The sequence below is a fragment of the Chiloscyllium punctatum genome, chromosome 17 (genome assembly GCF_047496795.1).
Source record: "Chiloscyllium punctatum isolate Juve2018m chromosome 17, sChiPun1.3, whole genome shotgun sequence".
Lineage (NCBI taxonomy): Eukaryota > Metazoa > Chordata > Chondrichthyes > Orectolobiformes > Hemiscylliidae > Chiloscyllium > Chiloscyllium punctatum.
Window position 1 is genome coordinate 74,443,883 of NC_092755.1, and position 27,569 is coordinate 74,471,451.

Genomic DNA, 27,569 nt, shown 5'->3' on the forward strand with positions numbered 1-27,569 from the left:
GATGAAAGGTGCATGACAGAATAACCAAGGATACATTAGACTTGATCTGATTCCCTCCAGAGAACAACCATGCATATTCAAATTGTTGAAATTCACTCAGAGCCCAATTAACTGGACAAGAATTTAGTGTCCTGTTTGCAATTGACTTTACAGCAGGTAGGTACATTTTGTACGTGGTATACCAAATGATTAAGATTAATTGATTGAGACTGGTTTCTGCTTGCAAACAAAGCAGAGCAAATGCATCATGACTATTTTATATAACATTCTACAGACCTATTCACACATTCCTTTAGGATCCAATTTGCTTTCCTATCACTGAAAAAAATAGTTAACAAAATATGTGCATCTTAGTTCACTTGATTCGGAACAGGATACCTTTATTAATGATAATTAATAAAAGTTTTAATGGCAGCTATGTGAGAATAGATGTTATCGAATGACCATTTTTCATTCAGTAGGCTTGACTTTCTGGAGAGATTAGAGAAAGTGAGGACTGCAGATGCTGAAGATCAGAGTCAAGACTGTGGTGCTAGAAAAGCACAGCAGGTCAGGCAGCATCTGAGGAGCAGGCGAATCATTGTTTCGGGCATAAGCCCTTATGAGGAACTCTTTCCTGATGAAGGGCTTATGCTTGAAACGTTGATTCTCCTGCTCCTCAGATGCTGTCTGACCTGCTGTGCTTTTCTGGAGAGAAAGTCCTTTATAAAAATTTGAAGTTACTGATCTGACAGTGAGGTTTACATCTATTAGTGAGCCAGAAGTGTTTAATCAGGTGACGTAGTACTGATTCTTACCTCTGAGTTTAAATCCTTGCTATTTATTAAAGTTCACTCGTTTTTTTTCTGAGTACTGACTTTTTTCCACGTCAGAGCTATCTCCTGGTAAAGAAAGCTGACGGGGGTGGGGGAGAGCGGGCATCATCTATTTGGTGCCCTACAAGTGGATTAACAAATATGCAACACAATAAGTTCATACTATAATTAACATAATAAAACTTCTCAAAGCTTCACGTGTTATTAGCTGGCAAAATTTGACACCACATTATGATATTAGAATGATTGTTTTCATAAGTTTTAAGGACCATCTTAAAGAAGGAAAAAGGAGTTTAGGGAGAGAGTTCCAAATCTTGGGGCCCTCGCAACTGAAGGCATGGTGACTGTTGGTTCAGTAAGGAAAATCAGGGAAATGCAAGAGTCCAGAATTAAAGGAACACAAAAACTTGCATAAGGATTTTGGCAGCAGATGAGCTGAGCTAAGTAGAGATGAGAATGTTACAGAGATGGAATTAAGCATTTGGTGATGGAGGGGATATGACATCAGAAGCTCCACTTAGGAACAAACATGACACAATGATTTGGATACGTGAAAACATTCCAACACTTAAATTGAGAAAGGTCATGCTAATAGCTGGAAAAATCATAACACCATTTGAATAACTCCAGTAAATAAATTGAATTTATTGTCACGCGTGCCAGAATATTTTAATAGTTCATTGAAAGAGAATCACTAGCAATGATTCTTTTGTCATAAATGTTTCAAACAATATCTTCCAGAAAGATGAAAGCAGCTTCTAAAATCTCAAATCAGTGAACCAATTTAGAAAGGAGCACATTGCATAAAGCATGACTCAGCCCATCACATCTGCTATTTGCCCTGTGCTGACTCCATGGTCTTGTATCTTCCTCTTCTTTAAATATTTATTCAGTTTTTTCTTCGATGTGTTAATGGTCTTTGCCTCAGTCATTCCCAATAGCAAAACATTCAATTTTCCAAAATCTTCTGAGCAAATAAATTTATTTAATACATTCTGTCCTTTCTCAATGATACTTTTAATGTAATGAACTGCCTTCATAAACAGAGAAAATAAACTTTTCCTATTCACTCTGTCTTCAAATTTTTCATAATTATTTAAACATTTACTAAATGTCCTCTAAGCATTATTTGGTCAAGTGAAATAATCCCAGTATCTCAGGTCTGTTCTTGTTGCTATAGATCTCCATCTTGGAGAGTCTGTTATCACTGGCAGATTCTAAGACTGTGTACCTAGATCCAAATCATATATGTATGGTGAAGAAAAATAAAGTTGTGCTAGCTCTGAACCCCTGCATTGTCACAGGCCAAATAACATCTAATTATCCATAAAAGTTAACTGTTTAGCACGCAATATTCTATGTCCGCTACTTCACATACCATATACTGCAACTCTTCTGAGAAACTGCTCATGACATATTTGGATATAAATCTATATCTACTATTATTTATCTCTGCAATTGGTTATTTCAAAATGAGTATATTTGTCAAATTCAGCTAATGTTAAAAACTCTATGCTGGCTTTGATTGCCTCAGACATTTTAAATGCTCACTCAATTTATCTCAAATTACAATTTTTAAGAATGAATGATCAGCTAATGTTAGAATAACTGGTTTGTAGTTAGTAAATTTGTTCATCTCTCCATTTTTGAACAAGTTTTTACATTGACATTTTTTTTGGTCCAGTGGCACAATTTGCATTTGTAAGAAGAATTGGAACATTGTGATGACAACTTGTTATCTCCTTTCAGATTTCTTTCAGAAACCTGGGAAAGCATGCCATCAGGGTCTAGTGATGTATTCATCTTCAGTTTTTTTATCCTCTGAAAAATATTTTTCTACTTTTAGCTGTAACTATTATTCCATATCTACCTTTAATACAAATGTATTTCACTCCGAATAATACTATTAACTTTTTCTATTCTTACTCAAACCTAATGTGCAATTGTTACAATTTAACATTTTAATTTTATTTTAACATCAATTATTTATGCCATTTCATTTCTTCTTTTTAATCTCATCAAATTAAACAATGTTTCTTGAATTAAAAACATGAATGTTAAAAGCAGTTCTGGATGTTTGCAAAAAGTATTCCATCCTTTAAATGCTCAGTATCCTTTAAACGTTAGATTAGATTAGATTACTTACAGTGTGGAAACAAGTCCTTCGGGCCAACAAGTCCACACCGACCCGCCGAAGCGCAACCCACCCAGACCCATTCCCCTACATTTACCCCTGCCCCTAACACTACGGGCAATTTAGCATGGCCAATTCACCTAACCTGCACACTTTTGGACTGTGGGAGGAAACCGGAGCACCCGGAGGAAACCCATGCAGACACGGGGAGAATGTGCAAACTCCACACAGTCAGTCGCCTGAGGCAGGAAATGAACCTGGGTCTCTGGCGCTGTGAGGCAGCAGTGCTAACCACTGTGCCACCGTGCCGCCCACATATTATCTTTTCACTAAAATAAAAACTGGAGTCAAAACAGAAATTGCTGGAGGAACTCTGCAAGTCTGGCAGCAACTGTGGAAAGAACCTCGTTCTGGAGAATCACTGGTCCCAAAATGTTAACTCTGCTTTCTCTCCACAGATATTGCAGACCTGCTGAATTTCTACAGCAATGTCTATTTTTTGTTATCTCTCTTCTAACTGTTCTGTTAAGATTAAAATTACCCTGTTGTTCCCACATATTTAACTTTTCCACAAATCTGATCCTCACCTCATCTCACACCACAACTATGTCAATTTCCTTCCTATTTTGTTGTCCAATTTGATTTTGTCATGATGCAACCTCCTTAAATCATCATTGCATTATGCACTAACATTACTAATTTATCTAGAATGGGACTTCAGACAGCACTGTAATAAGAAATCTGAGAGAGGAGACGATGAGATAGAGCTGGGAGAATGTTATCCAGAGGGCAGCATCTAGATGAGTTATAGAGATGTACAGCACGGAAACAGACCCATTCGGTCCAACTCCTTCATGCCGACCAGATATCCCAATGCAATCTAATCCCACGTGGCAGCACCCGGCCCATATCCCTCTAAACCTTTCCTATTCATATACCCATCCAGATGCCTTTTAAATGTTGCAATTTTATTAGCATCCACCACTTCCTCTGGCAGCCTATTTCACACACGCACCACCCATTGCGTGAAAAAGTTGCCCCTTAGGTCTATTTTATGTCTTTCCCCCCTCATTCCTAACCTTGCCCCCTCGTTCTGGACTGCCCTACCCCAGGGAAAAGACCTTGTCTATTTACCCTATTCATGCCCCTCATGATTTCATAAACCTCACTAAGGTCACTCCTCAGCCTCCAACGCTCCAGGGAAAACAGCCTAACCTATTCAACCTCTCCATATAGCTCAAATCCTCCAACCCTGGCAACATCCTTGTAAATCTTTTTTGAACCCTTTCAAGTTTCACAACATCCTTCCGATAGAAAGGAGACTAAAATTACATACAATATTCCAACAGTGGCTTAACCAATGTCCTGTACAGCCGCAACATGACCTCCCAATTCCTATACTAATACTCTGACCAATAAAAGAAAGCATACCAAATGCTGCCTTCACTATCCTACCTCTACTTTCAAGGCGCTGTGAGCTTGCACTCCAAGGTCTCTTTGTTCAGCAACAGTCCCTAGAACCTTACCATTAAGTGTATAAGTGCACTGCTAAGATTTGCTTTCCCAAAATGCAGCGCCTCGCATTTATGTAAATTAAATTCCATCTACCACTTCTCAGCCCATTGGCCCATCTGATCAAGATCCTGTTGTAATCTGAGGTAACCATCTTCACTGTCTACTACACCTCTAATTTTGGTGTCATTTGCAGACTTACTAACTATACCTCTTATGCTCGCATCCAAATCATTTATATAAATGAAGAAAAGTAGTGAACCCAGCACTGATGCTTGTGGCATTCCACTAGTCACAGGCCTCCAGTCTGAAAACAACCCTCCACCATCACCCTCTGTCTTCTACCTTTTGGGCCAATTCTGTATCCACATGGCTGGTTCTCCCTGTATTCCATGAGATTTAACCTTGCTTACCAGTCTCCCCATGGGAAACCTTGTCGAATCCCTTACTGAGGTCTATATAGATCACGTCTACCGCTCTGCTCTCATCAATCCTCTTTGTTACTTCTTCAAAAAACTCAATCAAGTTCATGAGACATGATTTTCCATGCATAAAGCCATGTTGACTATCCCTAATCAGTCCTTGCCTTTCCAAGTACAAGTACATCCTGTTCCTCAGGGTTCTCTCCAACACCTTGCCTACGTCAGGCTGACTGGTCTATAGTTACCTAGCTTGTCCTTACCACCTTTCTTAAACAGTGGCACCACGTTCGCTAACCTTCAGTCTTCGGCCATCTCACCTGTGACTATTGATGATACAAATATCTCAATAAAAGGCCCAGCAATCACTTCCCTAGCATCCTACAGAGTTTTAGGATACATCTGATCAGGTCCTGGGGATTTATCCACTTTTCTGCATTTCAAGACTCCTCCTCTGTAATATAAACATTTTTAAAGATGTCACCATCTATTTCCCTACATCCTATATCTTCCATGTCATTTACCACAGTACATACTAATGCAACATACTCGTTTGGTATCGCTCCCATTTTCTGTGGCTCCACACAAAGGCCGCCTTGCTGATCTTTGAGGGGCCCTATTCTCACCTTAGTTACCTTTTTGTCCTTAATGTGATTGTAAAAACCCTTTAGATTCTTCTTAACTCTATTTGTCAAAACTAACTTATGACCCTTTTTGCCCTCCTGATTTCCCTGTTAAGTATACTCCTACTGCCTTTATACTCTTCTAAGGATTCACTCAATCTATCCTGTCTATACCTGACATATGCTTCCTTCTTTTTCTTAATGAAACCCTCAATTTCTTTAGTCATCCAGCATTCCCTATACCTACCTGCCTTCCCTTTCACCGTAACAGGAATATACTTTCTCTGGATTCTCGTTATCTCATTTGTGAAGGCTTCCCATTTTCCAGCAGTCATTTTACCTGTGAACATCTGCCCCCAATCAGCTTTTGAAAATTCTTGCCTCATATCATCAAAATTGGCCTTTCTCCAATTTAGAACTTCAACTTTTAGATTTGGTGTATTCTTTTCCATCGCTATTTTAAAACTAATCGAATTATGGTCATTGGCCCACTGACATCTGCCCTGCCTTATTTCCCAAGAGTAGGTCAAGTTTTGCACCTTTTATAATAGGTACGTCCACATTTTGAGCAGAAAAGTTTCCTGTATATGCTTAACAAGTTCCTCTCTGTCTAAACCTTAATACTATGGCAGTCCCAGTCTATGTTTGGAAAGTTAAAATCCCCTACCATAACCACCCTAATATTGTTATAGATAACTGAGATCTCTTTACAAATTTGTTTTTCAGTTTCCCTCTGATTATTAGGGGGTCTATAATATAATCCGAATAAGGTGATCATCCCTTTCTTATTTCTCAGTTCCACTCAAATAACTTCCCTGGATGTATTTCGGAAATATCCTCCATCAGTACAGCTGTAATGCTATCCCTTATCAAGAATGCCGCTCCCCCTCCTCTTTTGCCTCCCTTTCTGTCTTTCCTGTAGCATTTGCATCCTGGAACATTAAGCTGCCAGTCCTGCCCATCCCTGAGCCATGTTTCTGTAATTGCTATGATATCCCAGTCCCATGTTCCTAATCATGCCCTGAATTCATCTGCCTTCCCTGTTAGGCCTCTTGTATTGAAGTGAATGCAGTTGAATTTATCAGTCGTACTTTGTTCTCTGCTTTGTCCCTGCCTGCCCTGGCTGTTTGACTCACTTCTTTTCTCAACTGTACCAGTCTCAGATTGATCTCTTTCCTCACTATCTCCCTGGGTCCTATCCCCCCATCTTACTAGTTTTAATTGTCCCAAGCAGCTCTAGCAAATCTCCAGTATATTTGCTTGCCAGTATATTAGTACCCTTCCAATTCAAGTGAGAAATAGGAAAAGGTCAAATCATTTTGAAAACTCCAAAGATAATAACGCTGATGTGCAATGTGAGGCTATTGCAGCAGATTCTCCAAAAGGGTAAGAGTGGAATCGAGCAAAACTGGTTCTCTTTAACTACTCAATGAAGGAGAGATGGAGGAGAATAGTATGATTCGGTGTTTCAGTAGTTATTGACAAACCAAAATGAATAAGGAGAAAAAGTGTGCCTGATTCACAGTAACAAGGAATTTTCTTTGTCTTTGATTAGTTCAAGTGTTGTTCCAGGAGAGGAAGCGGAGACAAATTTCATGTCAGGTAAATGCTCGCTTTGTCAGCGAGCTGGAACAGCTTGATTGGGGAATGCTTTGTACTTTAAAGCAATTTGTTTTTGTAAGTGAGTGACTTAATAGACCACTTCAAAGGTCATTAAGAGCAGTCATGTAATGTGGACTTGAGACACTGGAAGCCTGATAGTGGGGATGACAGGTTTCTTCTTTGCAGTGCATTAGTGAATAATTTTTGGCTTTATGACAATATGGTACCTTTCCTGTACATTTTCCCATGAAGGTGATATTGTTTAAATTGTGGTTGAGGCAAATTTCAAATATTACTCTGTTAAAAAATTGTGTTGCAAACAAGTGAGGAGGGGTGAACAGCATATGTAATAAATTTACAGAGGTGATGGTTACATATACATGACTTAAGCTTGCATAATTTGCCTTAAAATAGGAAGATTTTCACTTTATCAATTGCTTCACCAGTGGCATCGAAATGTATGTGTAAAATATAAATTTAAATATTGCTTCATGATATTTAAATTGCTTCAGAGGAAATTATTTTTAGACAATTTCCTGTTTTGATATATCAGATTTTGGGTAAATAATTTAGAACAACTATTTTTTCATTACAAATGTTAGTTGCTCCTGAAGGAACTGATTCTGAAAGTAATGTCCAATACCTAATGTAGGCCATATTTCATTGGCACACTTAAACTGAGGTAGTTGCAGTAAGCATAATCTTGTGCTATGAACTAATGTGGTAACAATCCACTTTAGTATCTTACTTATTTGGTGACTGCAAGGTTTCCAGACAAAAATGTAAAATTAAGGACCTTAATGCAAAATGTAGTGGGTCTCAATCATTGTGATAACCAGGACCAAGAAAGTAATGTGCTAAATGTGGTGTTATTTAATTATAAGAGCTAACTACTGCACAGATGAATGGATACTGATAAAAATGTCTTTCAACCAATTAAAGCCTGCCATCTGGCACTGGATTGATCAATCAGTAATAAATTGTGCAATGCACTACTGTATTTATGTCTTTTCAGCATAGGGAAGTTGGTGGGAAGATGAATGTAGGACACGAATTACATCAGAATGCTTGAATTAGATTGCAGGATGTTGTTTAGACAATTAAATAAAACAGTTGTTTAGTGCCCTATATAACAAAATGTATCATATACCAAACAAATAATAAGTGGAAAATGCAAAGTACATTATTATACTCATAATTACTACAAATTAATATCTTGTTGCCTATTGGGCAAGCATGCAACAGTTTAAAAGAATCCTTGCCAGTTTGTGGCTTTAAAAAAAGGAAAATGAGGCAAATAGAGGAAACGGCATCAATTTGAGTTTTTCAAAGTGTAATGTTGCTTTTTAAAAAAAGATTCTGGAACTCTAGTACTCAAACTGGTATCCCCAAAGTCATCATGTGAAATTTCAGATTTGTATAGCACATCCAGAATTAATACTCCATATACAGGTCCCAACATGCTAGAATCTGTACTATGACCATCTAAATGGGATTAATCATTTATCACTGACACTCAATACTATCATTGTCAATAACAGTGTGACATCACAGTACATTGTTTTCGCTCCTTCAGCTGAATGAGGAAGCAATTCAACAGTAGCAGTGGCAATAAGCATTTCTTAAAATGTGCCGATGGTGATGTGCAAATGGAGAAATTAATAAATGTAGAATTCTCATTTGTAATGATTAGCGTCTTTGCCAATGAGCAGTATTATTTACTGTACTTCCTCTGAGACCAGCAATATTTTGAAATGCCTTACAGCATCGGTCATGTAGTTCTGCTCAAAGGTTCAATGAGTCACATAAAACATCTTGGTTGACCTAACATGTTCATGGACCTTTTAAAGCTGAAAACCAATTTGCCCAACTTACCAGAGAAAAAAAAACATCAAAAGTATCACCATTGCTGCAGATACACCCTAAGTCGAGAGCTTGTTTTGGAAGCCTTGGGTCATGGGAACAATGTGGCCCACTCATTGTAGCTGATTGACTGTAGTAAGTTCCTTGACTCTGGGGACTTTGGCATGAGGGAGGACACTGATGTTGGAGCACCTGTCCTACCAGTGGATTTGCAGGATTTTGCACAAGTATTGCCAGCAATATTTCTCAAGGGTTTGAGTTGTCTGCTATACATTGTTCATATCTTTAACATTAACGGGAGGACTAGTATTGTTGCTGCCCTGTAGACCATGAGCTTGAGCTTGGTACCAGATTTAAGATCTTTGTCATCCATTATCTGTTCCTCAGATAACCAAAGGCTTCGTCATAGTGATGTTTTAATTTATTGATCTCACTTGTGTGCAGTGTCTTAGGGGCAAAAACATATGTGAGGAATTGTTCAGCATTTTTTGTATTTCATGCTGTACAGTCAGTTCTGACATAACGTGATAGTTCCATTCTTGTGCGATCTCGCGTTATAAGAAAATCACGCAATAGCCGTGTCATTTAAACTAATGAAGCCGAAATCATGTCATTGCCAATAGAGGTAAGGAAAGTTCACATTCTACAAGTAACAGTTTAAATTCTTCAATTTCGTTAAAGCCAATTTGCATTGAAGAAACACATGTTGTAGCAGAACCGACTGCAGTTTGTTTGTGTACTGTAAACATTTGTAATAATCTTAGAAACATTGGTTCCTTTTCCACTATAGAAACTACGTGAGAAGCAGAAAGCTGTGCGAGAGAGCCATGGGCCAAACATGAAGCAGGTTAAAATGTGGAGAGATTTTGAGCAACTGATGGAATGCAAGAAACAGTGCTTTCAAAGACAGCAGCACCAGAATTCTATTGGTCAGGTGATACAGGAAGGAGGAGAGGACAGATTGATCTTGTAAATTATATAATTGATTTGTCTTATTGTGCCTCAAAAACTTAAGATTCTTTGTCTTGGGCTTTTTCAACAGTTTTTCAAATATTTTTGAGTTATTCTTGGTTTTAGTTAATATACCGAATTCTAAATTTGCAATTAATTGTTTAGTAACTTAGATTTTGTATGCAATTAGCACCTACAAAGTCTCATTTGCAACAACAAATTTGATGATCCACCAGCTCTTCCGTAACAACATTGTGTTCTCATGGGGTAAAGCAGGAATAGAACTTTTTGTCTTTTCACCAGGGTACGTCAGGAGAATGGAGTAGTGATCATACCTACTGTACATAATTTTTCTATGCCACATTGTCTTTCATCAGCTGAAAAAGAGAAACAGATATAAGGAGCTGTGCAATTCAGGCCAAGTCAGAAAAAAACTGTGACCAGAGTGTGAATGAAAATAAATGTTGAAGCTTATTCATAGGAAATGTGTAAAACAGTCAAATATTGAAAATGCAAACATATGTACAGATTTCTTAACTACATCAAAATATTCTTCATGAAAACAGTGAAATGTATGATTTTCAAAGTTGTGTTTTAATAAAAATAAGTCAACCATACCAGCATCAACAAAATTGCGACCATGAGTCTTCACTAATATCTCAAGTGTGTTCTGAGGGTATTATAGCACAGGAAGTCCCAGGATTGAACTTTGTGCTGTCACCTAAATTGGCTGAATGGCAGTGATGATAGCACTTAAGAATAACTTTGTTGCTCCCAAGTTAAACAGCAGGAATAAAAATGACAACTGTGCCCTAATCTGGTCCTCATTAAAAGAGCTTCATACCTGTTCAAAGGTGAACATGATTACTTTTGGTGATGTACTCTTTCCACAAGCAAATAATTTACCAGTGCTCCTAGTCGAGAACAATTACTAATTCAATGTCGTACAAGAGAGCTGTTAGTGCCTTGATCCTATACTGCTTTCATGGGGAGGAATTTATGGTTTCATAGCATAATTTAAATTAGTATGTATATTGCCTTGCAAACCATTCTGAATATTTATAATCAGCATTGTTACAGATGAGCTTGAATTCTATTTCGATACTTGATCAGAATTATTGGGTTTATTCATCCCTGAGTGGCTGTACTCAACTTTAGTACATCAAAAATATGAACAGTGCTAAAGTTCTAATGGTTATTCTAAAGATTATAAGAGCCATGATTTTCTGTGTTAATGAAAATGCCGGATTTTGTGTTTTTTCAAAATGCAGGCCATAACAATTGTTAAGCAAGTAAAGGCTCAATTTATATCAATTAGTTCCTTGATATTAGTGTTTTCGTTATTAGATTCTTATTATTTGGTACTAAGTATAATGGTCAAAGAGGAGCCAGTTGCCATATTCTTAACAGCTGAAAATAAGTCAATCAGTTGGGACTGCAGCCTTCTTTTGGAGTAATTTTTAGACTGTGCCTATTATTGAGTGCAGATGTCGCTGCCAATTATTCTTCAGATTAAAGAAGTCTCTCAGGAAATATACTGGATTCAACATCACTGAATCTGCAATGATTTGCAATGGGAACTTGATTGTACTAAATAATCTGAAAATTTGGAGCTCCCCTTCAAGCTCTAATTTTATCATTTCTGATTGCATGAAACAGAATAAATTGGCAAGAAACTGATAGAACAATAATCCAGATTCACTTTTCCCCATAAGCACATGGCAATCTTTACTGTCTCTGTTTGCTGTCTTTTAAGTATGTTTGTTAAAACTTTGCGAATAAGACTTTGCTGTGCTTCTCCATACAAAACTTAGAAGACCAATAAATGTGATAGAGTAACAACTATATTTGTGGGAACAGTGAATCTGCAGATTGAGCTGTTTTGTAGTATTACGATAGGTTTCAGAATGAGTGTTTGCACTTGTTTTCAGAAGTATGCCTGATCTTTTGAATAGGTTATGATTAGGTTAAAAATACTGATATAGTTTCCAGCATGTAATGCTGTCACAATAAAAATGTAGTGTATAAACGTGTATGAAAGTAAGTATTTATAAAATGATTTATTTTGTGCATTTTAAATGTTTGATCCATGGAATTAAAAGCACATAGTTCCTCATGGAAAGTGTGTGCAACAATCCGAGTTAAAATGCAGAGTTTTATTTGCCATATTATCAACATGACTGTGAATGGATCGGTTTTTCCAGTGATAATGAAATGACTCATTAGACTAATCTGTTTCTACCACAATGGGTTCAATTTTCATTCTAGGATGTAGTTCCATTGTTGCGGGAATCCGCAAACATTGACAGGACAATAAGAGACTTCCAGAAATCTTTAGATTGCAGCCCACTGTCTTTGGTGAGAGCTACCGACACATGAAGGGGACAGTGAGTGGGTTTCTATTTCCATTCACCACCTGATCAGGTAAAGAGCAAAGGTGAGATTAATGCAGTGAAGGCTTCCCAATTAAGCGATGCCTCTCTGTTCAGCCTCTGGGATGTGGCCACGATTGCTGAATGCTTTATCGGGTTGCCTGTCAAAGTGACTACCGTCCTGAGCGTAAACTTTCTGGATCATGCCTTTCCAGGAAACTCCCCCTGCAGTTTTACTAAAATAGAACAAAGAACTGCAGATGCAGGAGATCTGAAACAGCCCTGAGCCTCAGCGCAAGCTAAAAAAACAGCATCTCATTTTCCACTTGTGTACTCTGCAGCCTCTAGGACTCAACGTGGAGTTCAATAACTTTATAGTCTAATTCCATCCTTCCGTTTTTTTTTTAACCCACCCTCACACCTGGTCCTGTCATGACATGGGTTATTTTTAGCAGTCAACCTATTCTGGCCCACTCATTATTCACTTATCACATTACATGGACCAAAACAGAAATTGCTGGAAAAAATTCAGCAGGTCTGGCAGCATCAATAGAGAGAAAGCAGAGATGTGGATCGATTCTCTTGCTCCTCAGATGCTGCCTGACCAGGTTTTAGGATAGCTTAAGTTATTTGGTATTCTGTTCTCTCTTGTTTGTGTTTCAATCTTATAAATAAATTCTGTTTTGTTCAAAACTAAGTGGTTTGACCAATTGCATCTCTCCTCTAATATCCGTGTTATACCTGCTTAAAGCAATGAGCAAATTAGGGTCTGGGCTATTTTTTGAAATGTTTTGGGGAGGCTCTGGCCTGGTCCATAACACACTTAGCTCCTCTTCTTTCCTGGCCTAATATCACTAATCCTCTCATTTGCCTATTCTTTCCATATCGCAATTTTTTTCTCTCCCTCGCTCTCGCTCTCTCTCTCGCTCTCGCTCTCTCTGGGCTCTGTCTCCTACTATCTGCCTCCCCATCCCCAACCTTGTCTTCAACATAAGAACCATTTTTCTCCTAGCTGCTATTAGTTCCGATGGTGTCACTGGACTCAAAATGTTAACTCAGCAGGTCTGGCAGCAGTGAAGAGAAAGCAGAATTTCAGCAGCAATTTCTGCTTTTGTCCTGGATTTCTACTCCCAGATTTCATTCGAAATCTGTGCATATACGAGAGCCGATCCTACACAGGAACAGTAGAACAGCACCAACTCTACCCTCTCCCCTTAGCAGCTGGCTGAGATGGTGGGGGAGGATGAACCAGGCTGGCAGAAGCAGCAATCAGGCCCTACCCAGCTCAGGGTGGGGCAGTATGGCAGACGGACCTTGAAATCTGGAGTGGTGGTGGCTATGAGTTATGTCCAGGATCAATCACATTGGCGAGGTGGGGCCAGTTTTCTACAACTCTGCCAGAACCTTCCAATTCCATGCTTTTTCGACAATGATTTTCCCTTACATCATCCTTTCCCCAACCCCCCCCTGGCCCACTTCAGTTGGTCACTCTGGAGACAGGCATCTTTTCAGGAAATAGGTAACTACTCTTATCAAAAGTCCTAATCTTCCTTCATCATGCAGTGTTGAGAATGTGTTATGCAGCTGGATTGATGATAATTGCCTCCTGTTTTTCACCCTTTCATTTGCTCACCTCCAGCCTCATCATCACAAGTCATTGAAAATCTGGCCAGTTGTATCTTTATAATTCCCATTTGCATTTGCTCACTGGAAAGAAGTCATTTGTACACGTTAGAGTCATAAAGTCATAGAGATGTACAGCATGGAAACAGACCCTTCGGTCCAACCTGTCCATGCCGACCAGATATCCAAACCCAATCTAGTCCCACCTGCCAGCACCCGGCCCATATCCTTCCAAACCCTTCCTATTCATATACCCATCCAAATGCCTCTTAAATGTTGCAATTGTACCATCCTCTGGCAACTTATTCCATACAGGTACCATCCACTGCGTGAAAAAGTTGCCCCTTAGGTCTCTTTTATATCTTTCCCCTCCCACCCTAAACCTATGCCCTCTAGTTCTGGACTCCCCAACCACCGGGAAAAAACTTTGTCTATTTATCCTATCTATGCCCCTCATAATTTTATCAACCTCTATAAGGTCACCCCCTCAGCCTCCAATGCCCCAGGGAAAACAGCCCCAGCCTGTTAAGCCTCTCCCTGCAGCTCAGATCCTCCAACCCTAGCAACATCCTTGTAAATCTTTTCTGAACCCTTTCAAGTTTCACTACATCTTTCCGATAGGAAGGAGACCAGAATTGCACGCAATATTCCAACAGTGGCCTAACCAATGTCCTGTACAGCCGCACCATGACCTCCCAACTCCTGTACTCAATACTCTGACCATTAAAGGAAAGCATACCAAACGCCACTTTCACTATCCTATCCACCTGCGACTCCACTTTCAAGGAGCTATGAACCTGCACTCCAAGGTCTCTTTGTTCAGCAACACTCCCTAGGACCTTACCGCTAAGTGTATACCTCCTGCTAAGATTTGCTTTCCCAAAATGCAGCACCTCACATTTATCTGAATTAAACTCCATCTGCCACTTCTCAGCCCAATGGCCCATCTGGTCCAGATACTGTTGTAATCTGATGTAACCCTCTTCACTGTCCACTACACCTCCAATTTTGGTGTCATCTGCAAACTTACTAACTCTACCTCTTATGCTCGCATCCAAATCATTTATGTAAATGACAAAAAGTAGAAGGCCCAGCACCGATCCTTGTGGCATTCCACTGGTTACAGGCCTCCAGTCTGAAAAACAACCCTCCACCACCACACTGTCTTCTACCTTTGAGCCAGTTCTGTCTCCAAATGGCTAGTTCTCCCTGTATTCCATGAGATCTAACCTTGCTAATCAGTCTCCCATGGGGAACCTTGTCAAACACCTTACTGAAATACATATAGATCACATCTACTGCTCTGCCCTCATCAATCCTCTTTGTTACTTCTTCAAAAAACTCAGTCAAGTTTGTGAGACATGATTTCCCATGCACAAAACCATGTGGACTATGCCTAATCAGTCCTTGCCTTTCCAAAAACATGTACATCCTGTCCCTCAGGGTTTCCTCCAACAACTTGCCCACCACTAAGGTCTATAGTTCCCTGGCTTGTCTTTACCACCCTTCTTAAACAGTGGCACCACGTCTGCCAACCTCCAGTCTTCTGGCACCTCACCTGTGACTATCGCTGATACAAATATCTCAGCAAGAGGCCCAGCAATCACTTCTCTAGCTTCCCACAGACTTCTTGGGTACACCTGATCAGGTCCTGGGGATTTATCCACTTTTAACAGTTTCAAGACCTCCAGCACTTGCTCCTCTGTAATGTGGACATTTTGCAAGATGTCACCATCTATTTTCCTACAGTCTATATCTTCCATATCCTTTTCCACTGTAAATACTGATGCAAAATATTCATTTAGTATCTCCTCCATTTTCTGTGGCTCCACACAAAGGCCGCCTTGCTGATCTTTGAGGGGCCCTATTCTCTCCCTAGTTACCCTTTTGTCCTTAAAATATTTGTAAAAACCCTTTGGATTCTCCTTAATTCTATTTGCCAAAGCTACCTCATGTCCCTGTTTTGCTGTCCTGAATTCCCTCTTAAGTATACTCCTACTTTCTTTATACTCTTCTAAGGATTCACTCAATCTTTCCTGTCTATACCTGACATATTATATATGCTATTTGAGCTGTTCCATCCCTTTTAAAAAATATATGTAAAGGATGTGATACAGCACTGTGAGAGCAATGTCCAGATCTTCCTTCAAATAGATCAACTTAAGTGCATGTTCAGAATCCTGTAAATTGTGTCCTGAGGAAACCTGCACACCTTACTGAAAAGGTTATACTGAGATTCATGAGTTGAAGGTATGTGTCGACAACAAAATGCTCCCTCATTGCTGGTTTGTGTTTGAAGAGAATCTGTGACAGAATTAGAATATTTTAAGTTTGATTCAGACCTTTTAAATGCTGAAGTACATAAAAAGTTACAAATAGTCTCATGTTCTAACCTAATGCAATAGTTTTTTTTCAGCAAATAATCAGTTTGTGTATTGATATGTTCAATGGATGAACCAAGTAACTATTTGAATGAAAGCATCTTATGAGTTTGAATAGTAGCCCCATTTTTGTACAGCATGCCTATTTTAAATCATGTACATCCATGGTTACTGCTTCAAAGTTATTTATCCCATTTTCAAATCAGTAAGTCAAACCAAATAACTTCTACAGTTGTTGAAGAAAAGCCTGTAAGGAAATTATCAATATTATTCACAAAATTGTGAATTATTTATTATTTTCTAAAAAGCTGGCAAATCTTAATTATTTTAAAAAGTATATTACTGCATTTTTTGTGATGTTTGATAAATTTGTTTGAACTTGAACTCAAAGACATAATGTAGCAATGTTACTGTCCAGGTTTCTAAACAGAAGTTCATTTACAGGCACCGTGTGTAATCTGTTGAAAAAATAATCTGTGTAAAGTATTTTCCGTTAGTTATCTGGGTATATTCAGAAATGTATCTCAATGTTGAAGCAAATAACAGTGTTTGTATGGTGAGCAAGGAGTCACCTACAAAGTTGCCTGAATCTTTGGATTCAAATTTTACTTTACTGTAAAAAAAGTAAAAGACTTGCGAGTACATTGTTATAATCACAACAGAAATGAGCTTGAAGATTTACAGATTTAAGTATACTTCAGAGGGAAAACAGGAGGGCAACAAGGGGACGTGAGATGGCTTTGCCTTAGGACCTCATCAGGTGAACCCTAGAAGTTTGTGGGAAGCTAGAGAAGTGATTGCTGGGCCTCTTGCTGAGATATTTGTACCATCGATAGCCACAGGTGAGGTGCTGGAAGACTGGAGATTGGCTAATCTGGTGCCACTATTTAAGAAAGGTGGGGAAAAAAAAGCAGGGAATTATAGACCAGTGGGCCTGACATCAGTGGTGGGCAAGTTGTTGGAGAGGATCCTGAGGGACAGAATTTACATGTATTTTGAAAGGCAAAGACTAATTAGGGATAGTCAGTATGGCTTTGTGGGTGGGAAATTATGTCTCACTAACTTGACTGAGTTTTTTTGAAGAAGTAAAAAAGTGGATTGATGAAGGCAGAGCATTGGACATGTTCTGTATGGACTTAAGGCATTTGACAAAGTTCCACATGGTAGACTGGTTAGCAAGGTTAGACACTATGCAATGCAGGGAGCCATCTGGATGCGAACTGGCTGAGAGGTAGGAGATAGAGGGTGGTGGTGGACAGTTGCTTTTCAGACTGGAGGTCTGTGACCAGTGGTGTGCCCAAAGGATCGGTGCTGGGTCCACTGCTTATCATCATTTTTATAAATGATGTGGATGTGAATATAGGAGGCATAATTAGTAATTTTGCAGATGATACCAAAGTTGGTGGTGTAATGGACAGCCAAGAAGGTTACCTCAGTACAACGGGATGTTGATCAGATGGGGTAAATGTGAGATGCTATATTTTGGACAAGCAAATCAGGCCAGGACTTACACACTTAATGGTAAGTTCCTGGGAAGTGTTATTGAACAAAGAGCCCTCAGGTGCAGGTTCATAGTTCTTTGGAAGTAGAGTCACAGGTGTTAAGAAAGCCTTTGGTATGCTTGCCTTTATTGGTCAGTGCATTGATTATAGGAGTTCAGAGATCATGTTGTGGCTATACAGGACATTGGTTAGGCCACTTTTGGAATACTGTATTCACTTCTGGTCTCCCTGCTATAGGCTGGACATTGTGAAATTTGAAAGGGTTCAGAAAAGATTAGGGTTGGAGGGCATGAGCTGCAGGGAAAGGCTATTTTCCCTGGAGTGTTAGAGGCTGAGGGGGTGACCTTGTAGAAGTTTATAAAATCACGAACGGCATAGATAAGCTGAATAGCCAAGGGTATTTCCCTAGGGTAGTGGAGTCAAAAACTGGAGGGCATAGATTAAGGAGGGCGGGTGGGGGGGAGTTAAAATGGACCTAAGGGGCAACGTTTTCATGCAAAGGGTGGTACGTGTATGGAATGAGCTGCCAGAGGAAGTGGTGGAGGCTGGTGCAATTGCAACATTTAAAAGGCATCTGGATGTGTATGTGAATAGGAATGGTTTAGAAGTTTATGGGCCAAATGCTGGCAAATGGGACTAGATTAGGTTGGTTTGACCGAAGAGTCTGTTTCCATGCTGTACTGCTCTATGACTCTACAGTAAAATACAAAACAAATGAATTAATAAGTAACTACAACAATTAAAAATAAAAAGTACACAGACAGGGAAATAGAATTAGTCCGCTTAACTGTAAAGAGTTTAGGACCAAGAAACTTAGATCAGAATAGAATTGTCAAAAATCTGAAGTTAAGGAAAAGGAGACATTGCAATCATGTTCTTGGAAGATGACAGAAGAGTACATTGATTTTGAATTAGGTGCGCATCAATTTAGCCCATAACTCTGGGAAAGTATTCCATTGAATTCAATGTGATAGCAAATTTTAAAGTGGACAATGGCACAGATACTTTCAGCAGTCATGTTGAATAGTTAACAACAATTCATTATAAAGCTCAATTAATTTAATTAAATGTATCTGGAAGTTGGCTGACCAAAAGTTTGGTCAAAGAGTAAGGTTTTCAGTAGTGTTCTGAGGAGGAAAGCCAGAGTAGATCTTTTTCCAGAGATCAGGACCTTGGCAGCTGAAGGTACATGAGAGACTAATTAAACAAATATATGGAGCAAGAAAGACTGGGTGGAAGTACTTGGCACATTTTCTAATGTTCATCTTATTAACTGCACAGACTACGAAATTGTGTTTGTGTATCACTTAATACTTGATTAAAATGTAAGAAATTTCAGAAAGCCGTAGATTGAATTCAATTGACATAGAATGAACTCTCTAGTGTATGCCAACATTGGTAACAGGTCTTTGGAAGTAGTAGATAAATGGAAGTGCTGCTGCAAGTTGTTTGTAAAGTTTACACCTACATTTTCCCCAAAGATCTACCACTTTTTTCTATTCAGTTCATTATCCAATTTATGTTTGAAGGCTACAATTGAATCTCCCTACCACACGCTGAGCTCATGCATTCCAGAATTTAACCATTTACTGTTTCAATCATTTTTCCTGATTTAAGTGTTTGGCTATTTTGCCAAATACCATTAATTGTTGTTGACCCTTCTGTTAATGGGCACTATTTCCCTGTATCTACTACACCCAAACCTCTCATGATTTGAACACTCCTATCAAATCTCTTATAAAAGTGAATAGACTCACCTTATGCATTCCACGTCACTGAAGTGTCTGATCCCTGGAGTCATTCTCCTAAATCTTTTCTGCATTCTTGCTGATGCCTACACATCTTTGCTAAGTTGCAGTGCCTAGAATTGGAATCAATACTCAAGTTATTCCAAAATAATGTTATATAATAGTCCACAATAAGCGTTGCTTGTGCTGTCTACAACTTAATCTATAAAGCCAAAGATTGTTATTACCAAATCAATGTTTTCTCAACTAGGCCTGCTATCTTCAGCAGTGTGTGCATTTATACCTACAGGTTCATCTGCTCCGCTATCCCCTGTAGCTTGTACTCACTCCCCTTGTTCTTCCTTCCAAATCTATCACTTTACACTCCCTGTGATAAATTTAATCCAACAAGAGTCTTCCCATTCCAGCAGCCTTTCTTCTCTTGAAATCAATCACCATTCTCCCCATACTTCACAATATTTTCATGTCTTGTGGTATTCACAGATTTTAAAACTGTTCAGCACACATAAGTTGAGGGTCACTAACATAGATCAAGAAAAATAATGGTCCTGATAACCATTTCTTGGGAAATCCCACTATACTTCAGTCCAAAAAGCAGTCATTCACTGCTATTCTGTTCCCTGTCACTCAGCCAACTGTATATCCACTGTCCTTTTTATTTCATAGACTGTAACTTTGCTGGCAAGCTTTTTTTGTGATAGTTGTATTAAATGTTTGGTGGAAGACTATGTATATCACATTGTTATAGTCAAAAACTCAACCAAGTTAGTTAAACATGAGTTTCTCTTAATAAGTCTGTGCTTGCATTCTTTAAATAATCCACATTTTTACCAGTAACTGTCAATTTTGCTCTGGATTATCAATTCTAAATGCTTTCTTACTACTGAGGTTTAACTGACTGGCCTATAATACCTCTGGCACTGCTCCATATTTGAGGAGGAGGATTAGAAGATTACGACCAGAATGTCTATAGTATCCACCATAACTTGCCTCAGATGCATCTTATCTGATCCTGGTGATTTACTGACATTAAGTACATCCAGCCTGTCTAATCTGTCCTCTGTCAATCTTTGATCCATCATATATTTGAACTATCTCTGCTTCTTGGACAAAGCAAAGTATTCAGTTAGAACTTTGGTCATACCTTTTATCTCTATGCATAAAGCCTTTTGTTTTGGTACCTAATTAGCCTCACTTCTCTGTTACCACAAACTTAGCATTTATTTTTCTAGAGAAGACTTTTGGATTTACTTTTAGGTTAGCTTTCAATCTCTTCTCACATTCTCTTTTTGTTTGTCTTATTTCTTTCTTCTCTTATGAACACCTTGTGTTCAGCCTCCTTGGGTACATACGTGTAAAGATAAGGCCAGTAATTGCAGGCTAGTCTGTTTAACCTTACTGATGGGAAAGCTTTAAGAAACAATAATCCAGGACAAAATTAACAGTAATTTTGATTAATACAGATTAATGAAGCAAAATTAGCCCAAGTTTGTAAAGGGTAAATCATAGTTAACTAAATGCGGTCCATGTGATGCCTGTGAAGTTTTCACTTATATAATCAATGCATACATAAATTATGTAATTTGCTTCACTGTGCCTGGAATCTATCATCTCTTCGCATCACTGATAACAGAATGCTGACTAACTTGGAATGTGGTACTACAGTCATACTGGTTATTCTGATTCCCCTGTATATGTTCAACCAATCTAGTTATGCCATTTAATCTGAGCATATATTTCATTTCATTATAAATCTAAGCTGAGTATGTTTCTCTGATTAATGTCAACAGACCATGTCATTCAACTTTTCTATTTCATCTTACTCTATCTCTTTTATCATCCAAGGAGCATTGGCTTTGTCTGAAGATTGATCTTTCTGCTTTTGCTTCTACTTCATTGCTATCTGAGTTTGAAAAGACCTAAAGATGGCTATAAGTGGAAAATGGCTCTATAAATAGTGTACAAAAATGGAGGAAACCATTTGGCACTAAATGAAAAGACCTTAAAGGGATCCCTAGTGATCTCCCTGTTGTTATGTTGACCTTAGTGTTGGTATGTAGAGGGTAAGTTAAATAATGTGCAATATTACACATCAAGTTTGCTTATCTCTTGTACTTTTTAAAAAATAATCTTCCATTGAAACAGTGTTAAAAGATCAAAGCTTTCACTCTTTTTATGCAAATAAAGCAATTTGTACTATTATACCAGTTGTTACTGAGAATTATTGTTCAAAGTTGTTGCACTGATTATGTTATATAAAGTGAATCTAATGTTATATTCACTTGCCATAAGTGCTCTATTTATTAAAAAGTCACACAAAAGTTCTGCCAATATACTTGGTTAGATATTAATCATCAAAATCTTAATTAAAGTTCATAATCAATGTTAATTGTGTGTTTAGGTTATGTGAAAAAAATTGTTTTTTGAAGATATTCACATGCAATATGAGGTCACACAATCTCAGAGGTGTAAACATGAAAGCAGCAGATTTTTTTACTACGTAGGAAAAGTAATTTATTGCCAGTAACATAGTTTCATATGCAATAAAATGGGATCTAATTCCATCAACTTAAAGTATTTTCTTGAAACTATACACCCTCTACATATAACATTCAATAAAGTGCTCAAGTTACGTTTGTATCCAATGTATTTTTGGAAACAACGAGGAAAATGACCTTGGTCAGAGAAGCTTTGCCAGTTTAGGACTTCATTTGGTCGCAATGCCACTCCATATCAGATGTAAACTGCAATTTGCTCCATCAGTTCTTATATAAACCAATAGCACCTGCTTACCAAGAGCAGGTTCAAATAGAACATAATGAATACACCCGGTAATATTTTATAAATAAAGCTACTTACTTAGTTTGCAAACTTCTTTCCTATTAAATAGTTTATCTGTTGGAAGCTGCATAGAATCCCTACAATGTGGAAACAGGCTATTCAGCCCATCAAGTCCACACCAACCTTCCAAAGGGCAGCCTACCCAGACCCATCCCGCTACCCTATAATCCTGCATTTTCCTGGTTAACCCACCTAACGGACAATTTAGTTTAGACAACCCACCTGACCTGCATATCTCTGGACTGTGGAAGTAAACCAGAGCACCCAGATGAAACCCACACAGGCACAGGGAGAGCATGCAAACCCCATACAGAAAGTCTGCCTGAGGGTGGAATTGAACCCAGGTCACTGGCTCTGTGAGGCAGCAATGCTAACCACTGAACCACCATGCCACATGTGAGACTAAGCTTTGATTTACAATGTGGTTTTTAAAGCCAGTATTTTTCATTTACCCATTAATAGTGATCCATTATTAAACTTTATGGATTATAATTCTCTACTTGTATTAAATGCAGTTTGTAGTATAGATATGAAACACTATCCTCGCAAGTTATATATCAGTTTGAAGCATATATCAATAATGCTTACAAACTGATAGAAATTACATTGTTGTTTATATTTCTTTCCCTTTCACTTTTTTCTTGGTTTTTCATTTTTTATGTTCCAATGATGCGTATAACCATTTCCCAGCTTCAGTCAATGAAACAAGCTGATTTTTGAGTTCTACAAAAACATTACTGTTCACCTTTTATGTTCTCCGTCTTAGACCACAGTTATGGCCTTGAAGTTGCCTTGAAAAATATAGCTACCAAAAATTTGGGTTTGTGCTGAAGTCTCCATCACCTGAAATAATTGAAGGCGATACCAGTGGAAAATAGAATTTGGCAGATAATCGGAAGCCCCAAATTTTTGGTTCCATTCTTAATGTATGGAAATAAAAACAACTAGAAAATAAATAAGGAAGCTGAACTCGATGTTTCCTGCACTGTGATGTTAATTTATACCACATACAAATATGGCTAAGCCATAAGCTATATCTAACACTCCTGTATGGTTTTGTTTCATGAAAATTCTGGTGGGTAATCGGAGTGTTTAATCACTAAAGCATGGAAAATAGAACTTCTATTTTATCACTCTTATAAAGTGAGGCAATATGTAATTGCATCCCATGTCAATTCACCTACTACATTAATTCTTGACGTCTGAAACATTTTTATACATACGATCTAAAACAGAATAATAATTTTATTTAGGTCCTTGTCAGTTCTAAATAATACACGTTCTTATCATATTCTCATTCTTAACTGTGTTACCTAAATACTGTATATCAAAATGTGCAGGTTTCTCCCCTCCTCCCCCTTCAGCTAAAATATGCTACATTGCATTAGCAGTTGGCCTCAGTATTATAGCCTGGAAATGTATGGTTTATTTTCTTCGGAGTGTAAGTTGGCACATGGAATCAAGCAGGCAATACAAGTTGTGTTGCAAAGATGATGTACGGGAATTTAAAAATTCTATTCCATTGTTGAAATGATTACCTTGTCACCAGAAAGCATTGCGTGTATCTGCACTTGTGTGGGCCAATTTGAATCTTGAGGACAACAAATATTTCAGATCAAAAGCTGATTGATGTTGCCACTTTATGAAATTAAATAGTCTAGTGTTAAGGCAGAATCCACATTTCCTCTGTGATTACCAAAAGACCTCTACCAGAATGAGCAATTTCCAGTGATTCATCATCAAACAGCAGCAAAAACACTGTACCCATTAGGTCATATTGAAACATGATTGAAATACTAATGATTTTTGATACACCCAACGACTGAACTGTGGAGCGGAAGGGTTCAAAAAACTACAGTTCTAGTCAAAACTACAGCACATGTGAACACAAGATTCACAGTGGTGCTCGTCTGCATGGCTAATGGAATTAAGTAGTAATTTTCAAACATAAAACCTTGAACGTTCAACTTCCTTGCAGGTGTATTTGTGCATGACAACAGCAATGTTTGAGGATGGAATGAAGTTATAGATCAGTCATGTATAATAGGCTTCCTACTGGCCTACACTTAAGGAATGTGGTTGATTAGATTAGATTAGATTACTTACAGTGTGGAAGCAGGCCCTTCGGCCCAACTCATCCATGCTGACCCTCCGAAGAGCAACCCACCCAGACCCATTCCCCTTCACCTAACACTATGGGCAATTTAGCATAGCCAATTCTCCTAACCTGCACATCTTTGGACTGTGGAAGGAAACCAGAGCACCCGGAGGAAACTCATGCAGACACGGGGAGAATGTGCAAACTCCACACAGACAGTTGCCCAAGGCAGGAATTGAACCCAAGTCTCTGGCATTATGAGGCAGCAGTGCTAACCACCGTGCCGCCCTGATTAGTGTGGGAGATATTCAGATCTCATTTCAAAAAGCGCCTGTGATTAAATAATACCCACATTGCAGTTATACTAAGAGGTCTAATATCCATGGTTTAATCTTTGAATGCATTCCTCAGCGAACCATTGGAGGGATCATGTTTGTGATTAAATGAAAGAGGCATGGTTGGTTGAGTAAAACTTTCATGAAGAGTGGAAATAAGTGTGATGTTTCATGGTTTAATTGTCAAATTATGGGCTGATATTAGTTTATTTCATGGCCCAAATGTCATCATATCATTCAAAAAAATGCAGAATATTCAATTCAATGGATGAAAAAGACAGTGACTTGTTTTGGAGGAATGATTCTGAAAGTGAAAGCCCCATAGCTGACCCAGAGTTGGCTCGATACAATTATGCCACAGCCAAAGTGACGCGGAATGGATTTAATGAACTCTTTGCATCAATCATAGAGACAATTAACTTAACAATTTAAAATGCTTTGATTGTGGTTGTATGATTAATTCATTCAATAAATACTGCCACATAGTTTTAGTATGAACCAACGGTGTTTGTTTTTGACATTTCAAAATGCTGTCTATCCACATCTACACTTGCAGTTCATATTCCTTACTCAACACATAAATTGCCTCCCATTTTTGGATTAATTTGTGAGGCTTTAAATGTCAACTAATATGCCTAATGTGCTGTATATTTTTTACATAAATTATATTTACATTTGTAGTTTTGAATGCTCCTTTGTTAAGATCCAGTATTTGAAGAACAATCATGAATTTAACATTTTCCAATGCATATGTATTTTCAAAATGAATTCAGCATTTCTTATACTGTTTTACATGGTTTCTGTTTGTAGTATCTTATGTTTATTAGTACTGATATTAATCCAGAAATATTGGACCATAAATAGAAGGATACTTCTTTCTGTATTTTCTAATTGTGCTATTCAACAAATTCTCCTTGACTAATAGCTGCCTCCATTCCCATCCCTTAACCTTGAAACCAAAATTTGGGGTGGGGGGAGGGGGGGGGGGTGGCTTTCAATCATTTGCTACATAATAGAATTCCATCAGATTAATCTTTCCATTATTTCACTTTATAGAAGTTACCACTGCAAATGCAGACTTGTGGTTTTTATACTTCACGAGACAAGTTCAGGGCCACAGCTGTACTTAAGCTGAAATCTTTAAAGGGTAAGCGGTGAGGCTTCCATGTACCTCTAAGCAGCCAGTCTTGTTCCTTCATCTCATAAACAGATCATTTATCACAACAACTGTTTGCTTCCTATTTTTACAGTGATACTTAGTAACTCAGGATATATATTACAAGTAATGAAACACAGCTGGAATGTGCTTTTGTTTGCAGCTTGCTTCATAATAAGATTAATATGTTACCTTTTTTAGAACTTTGCAGATTAATACACTATAAGGTTACTTTTTATTCATGGATGTACAAAATATTGCTCCTTTCATATTAACAATTCTTTAATATTTTTGGACGTTGTACAGATAACTCCTATTTAAATAGCACCATCAAATATAGGACGGTTGGTTGCAATTTGTCTCAGAGACTATGGGTTTAAGATTGCACTCCATGGCCTGAACACAAAATCAAAACTGGCATTCTGATGCGATACTGAGAGTGTGTGATATTTTGGAAGATCCGTTTTTTAGATGAGACTCTAAATTAAGACCTTATGTGCCCTTTTAGATTGTTGTGAAGTACTCCATGGCACTATTTTGAAGGAGAGCAGAAGAGGTAGCTTGATCAATATTTATCCGTCAATCAGCATCATAGAAACAGATTTATCACTTCTTCTCTCATTACTGTTTATGAGAACTGGCTGTGCTGAAATAGGCTTCTGTGATTCCCGCAGTAAAATGTGTTGAAATGAACTATCAATAGTCAACTGTCATAATTTTAATTTAATACATGATGCTTTCACAAATTAAAAATGGTTTTAAACAGGACACTACTTGTTTAAGATGACTGCCATGATTACATGACAAGCTCAGGAAACTCCTCAGCTCTGATGAAGAGTCAACTAGACTCAACATTAGCTTGCTCTCTCTCCATGGACGCTGTCTAACCTGCTGTGATCTCTAACATTTATTGTTTTTAGTCGAACTCAGGAAATATCCATTAAATATACAAAAATGGCTGCACCAGAATTATTATTTTAATCAAGAAATTTGCATCTCTCATTTTACTCTCACTTACATGACAAATCCACATATTGGGAGATGAAAGGACAGTGCAGCACATTCAGTTTGACAATGGCAATGGAGCTAGACTTGGAATATACAAACAAAGCACGTTTCAATAGCTTGCAAATGTTATGAAACATCAGCTCTGCTTTCTGTCCGCAGATGCTGCCAGACCTGCTGAGTTTCTCCAGCAATTTCTAATTTTCCTTCTGATTTCCAACATCCACGGTTCTTTGATGTTATTTAGTGTTTCACTGTCACTGATCAAGGACTCAATAAATTTAAATTGTATTTGCCTTTACCCTCCTATATGTATAGATAACCTTCCACTTTTTAAGTCTATTACTTATGTTCTGTCTGTTTGATGTCACATTTTTATCAGTTTTGGGCTGTAAAAGTAAAATAAAATCTTGAAATTGGCTCATTTGATCAAGTTAATTATGTTTTGATTGAAAATGCTAGTAAATAAATATTTGTTGAAGCCAACTAAGAGGGGTTAAAAATCACCCCACCTCACATGGTTGTAAAAAATCTGGGTGCTCATTGCACCATCAGAAGCCAATGACTGATAGAAGGATCATAGTGAGGA

The 27,569-nt window shown here is 38.1% G+C and overlaps 1 protein-coding gene across 2 annotated transcripts in view; it reads left to right on the forward strand.

The window, feature by feature from the left end:
- ift81 (intraflagellar transport 81 homolog) overlaps positions 1 to 27,569 on the forward strand; it is a 149,780-nt gene that overhangs the window by 85,440 nt on the left and 36,771 nt on the right. Inside the window, exon 19 of one of the 2 annotated variants that reach the window (XM_072587493.1) lies at positions 9,759 to 10,551. The exons of the other annotated variant lie outside the window; for it this stretch is intronic. Coding sequence (XP_072443594.1) covers positions 9,759 to 9,941 — 183 coding nt within the window. The 3' untranslated portion in view covers positions 9,942 to 10,551. Of the gene's footprint in view, positions 1 to 9,758; positions 10,552 to 27,569 lie in introns of those variants that run through there. 2 annotated transcript variants of the gene reach the window in all.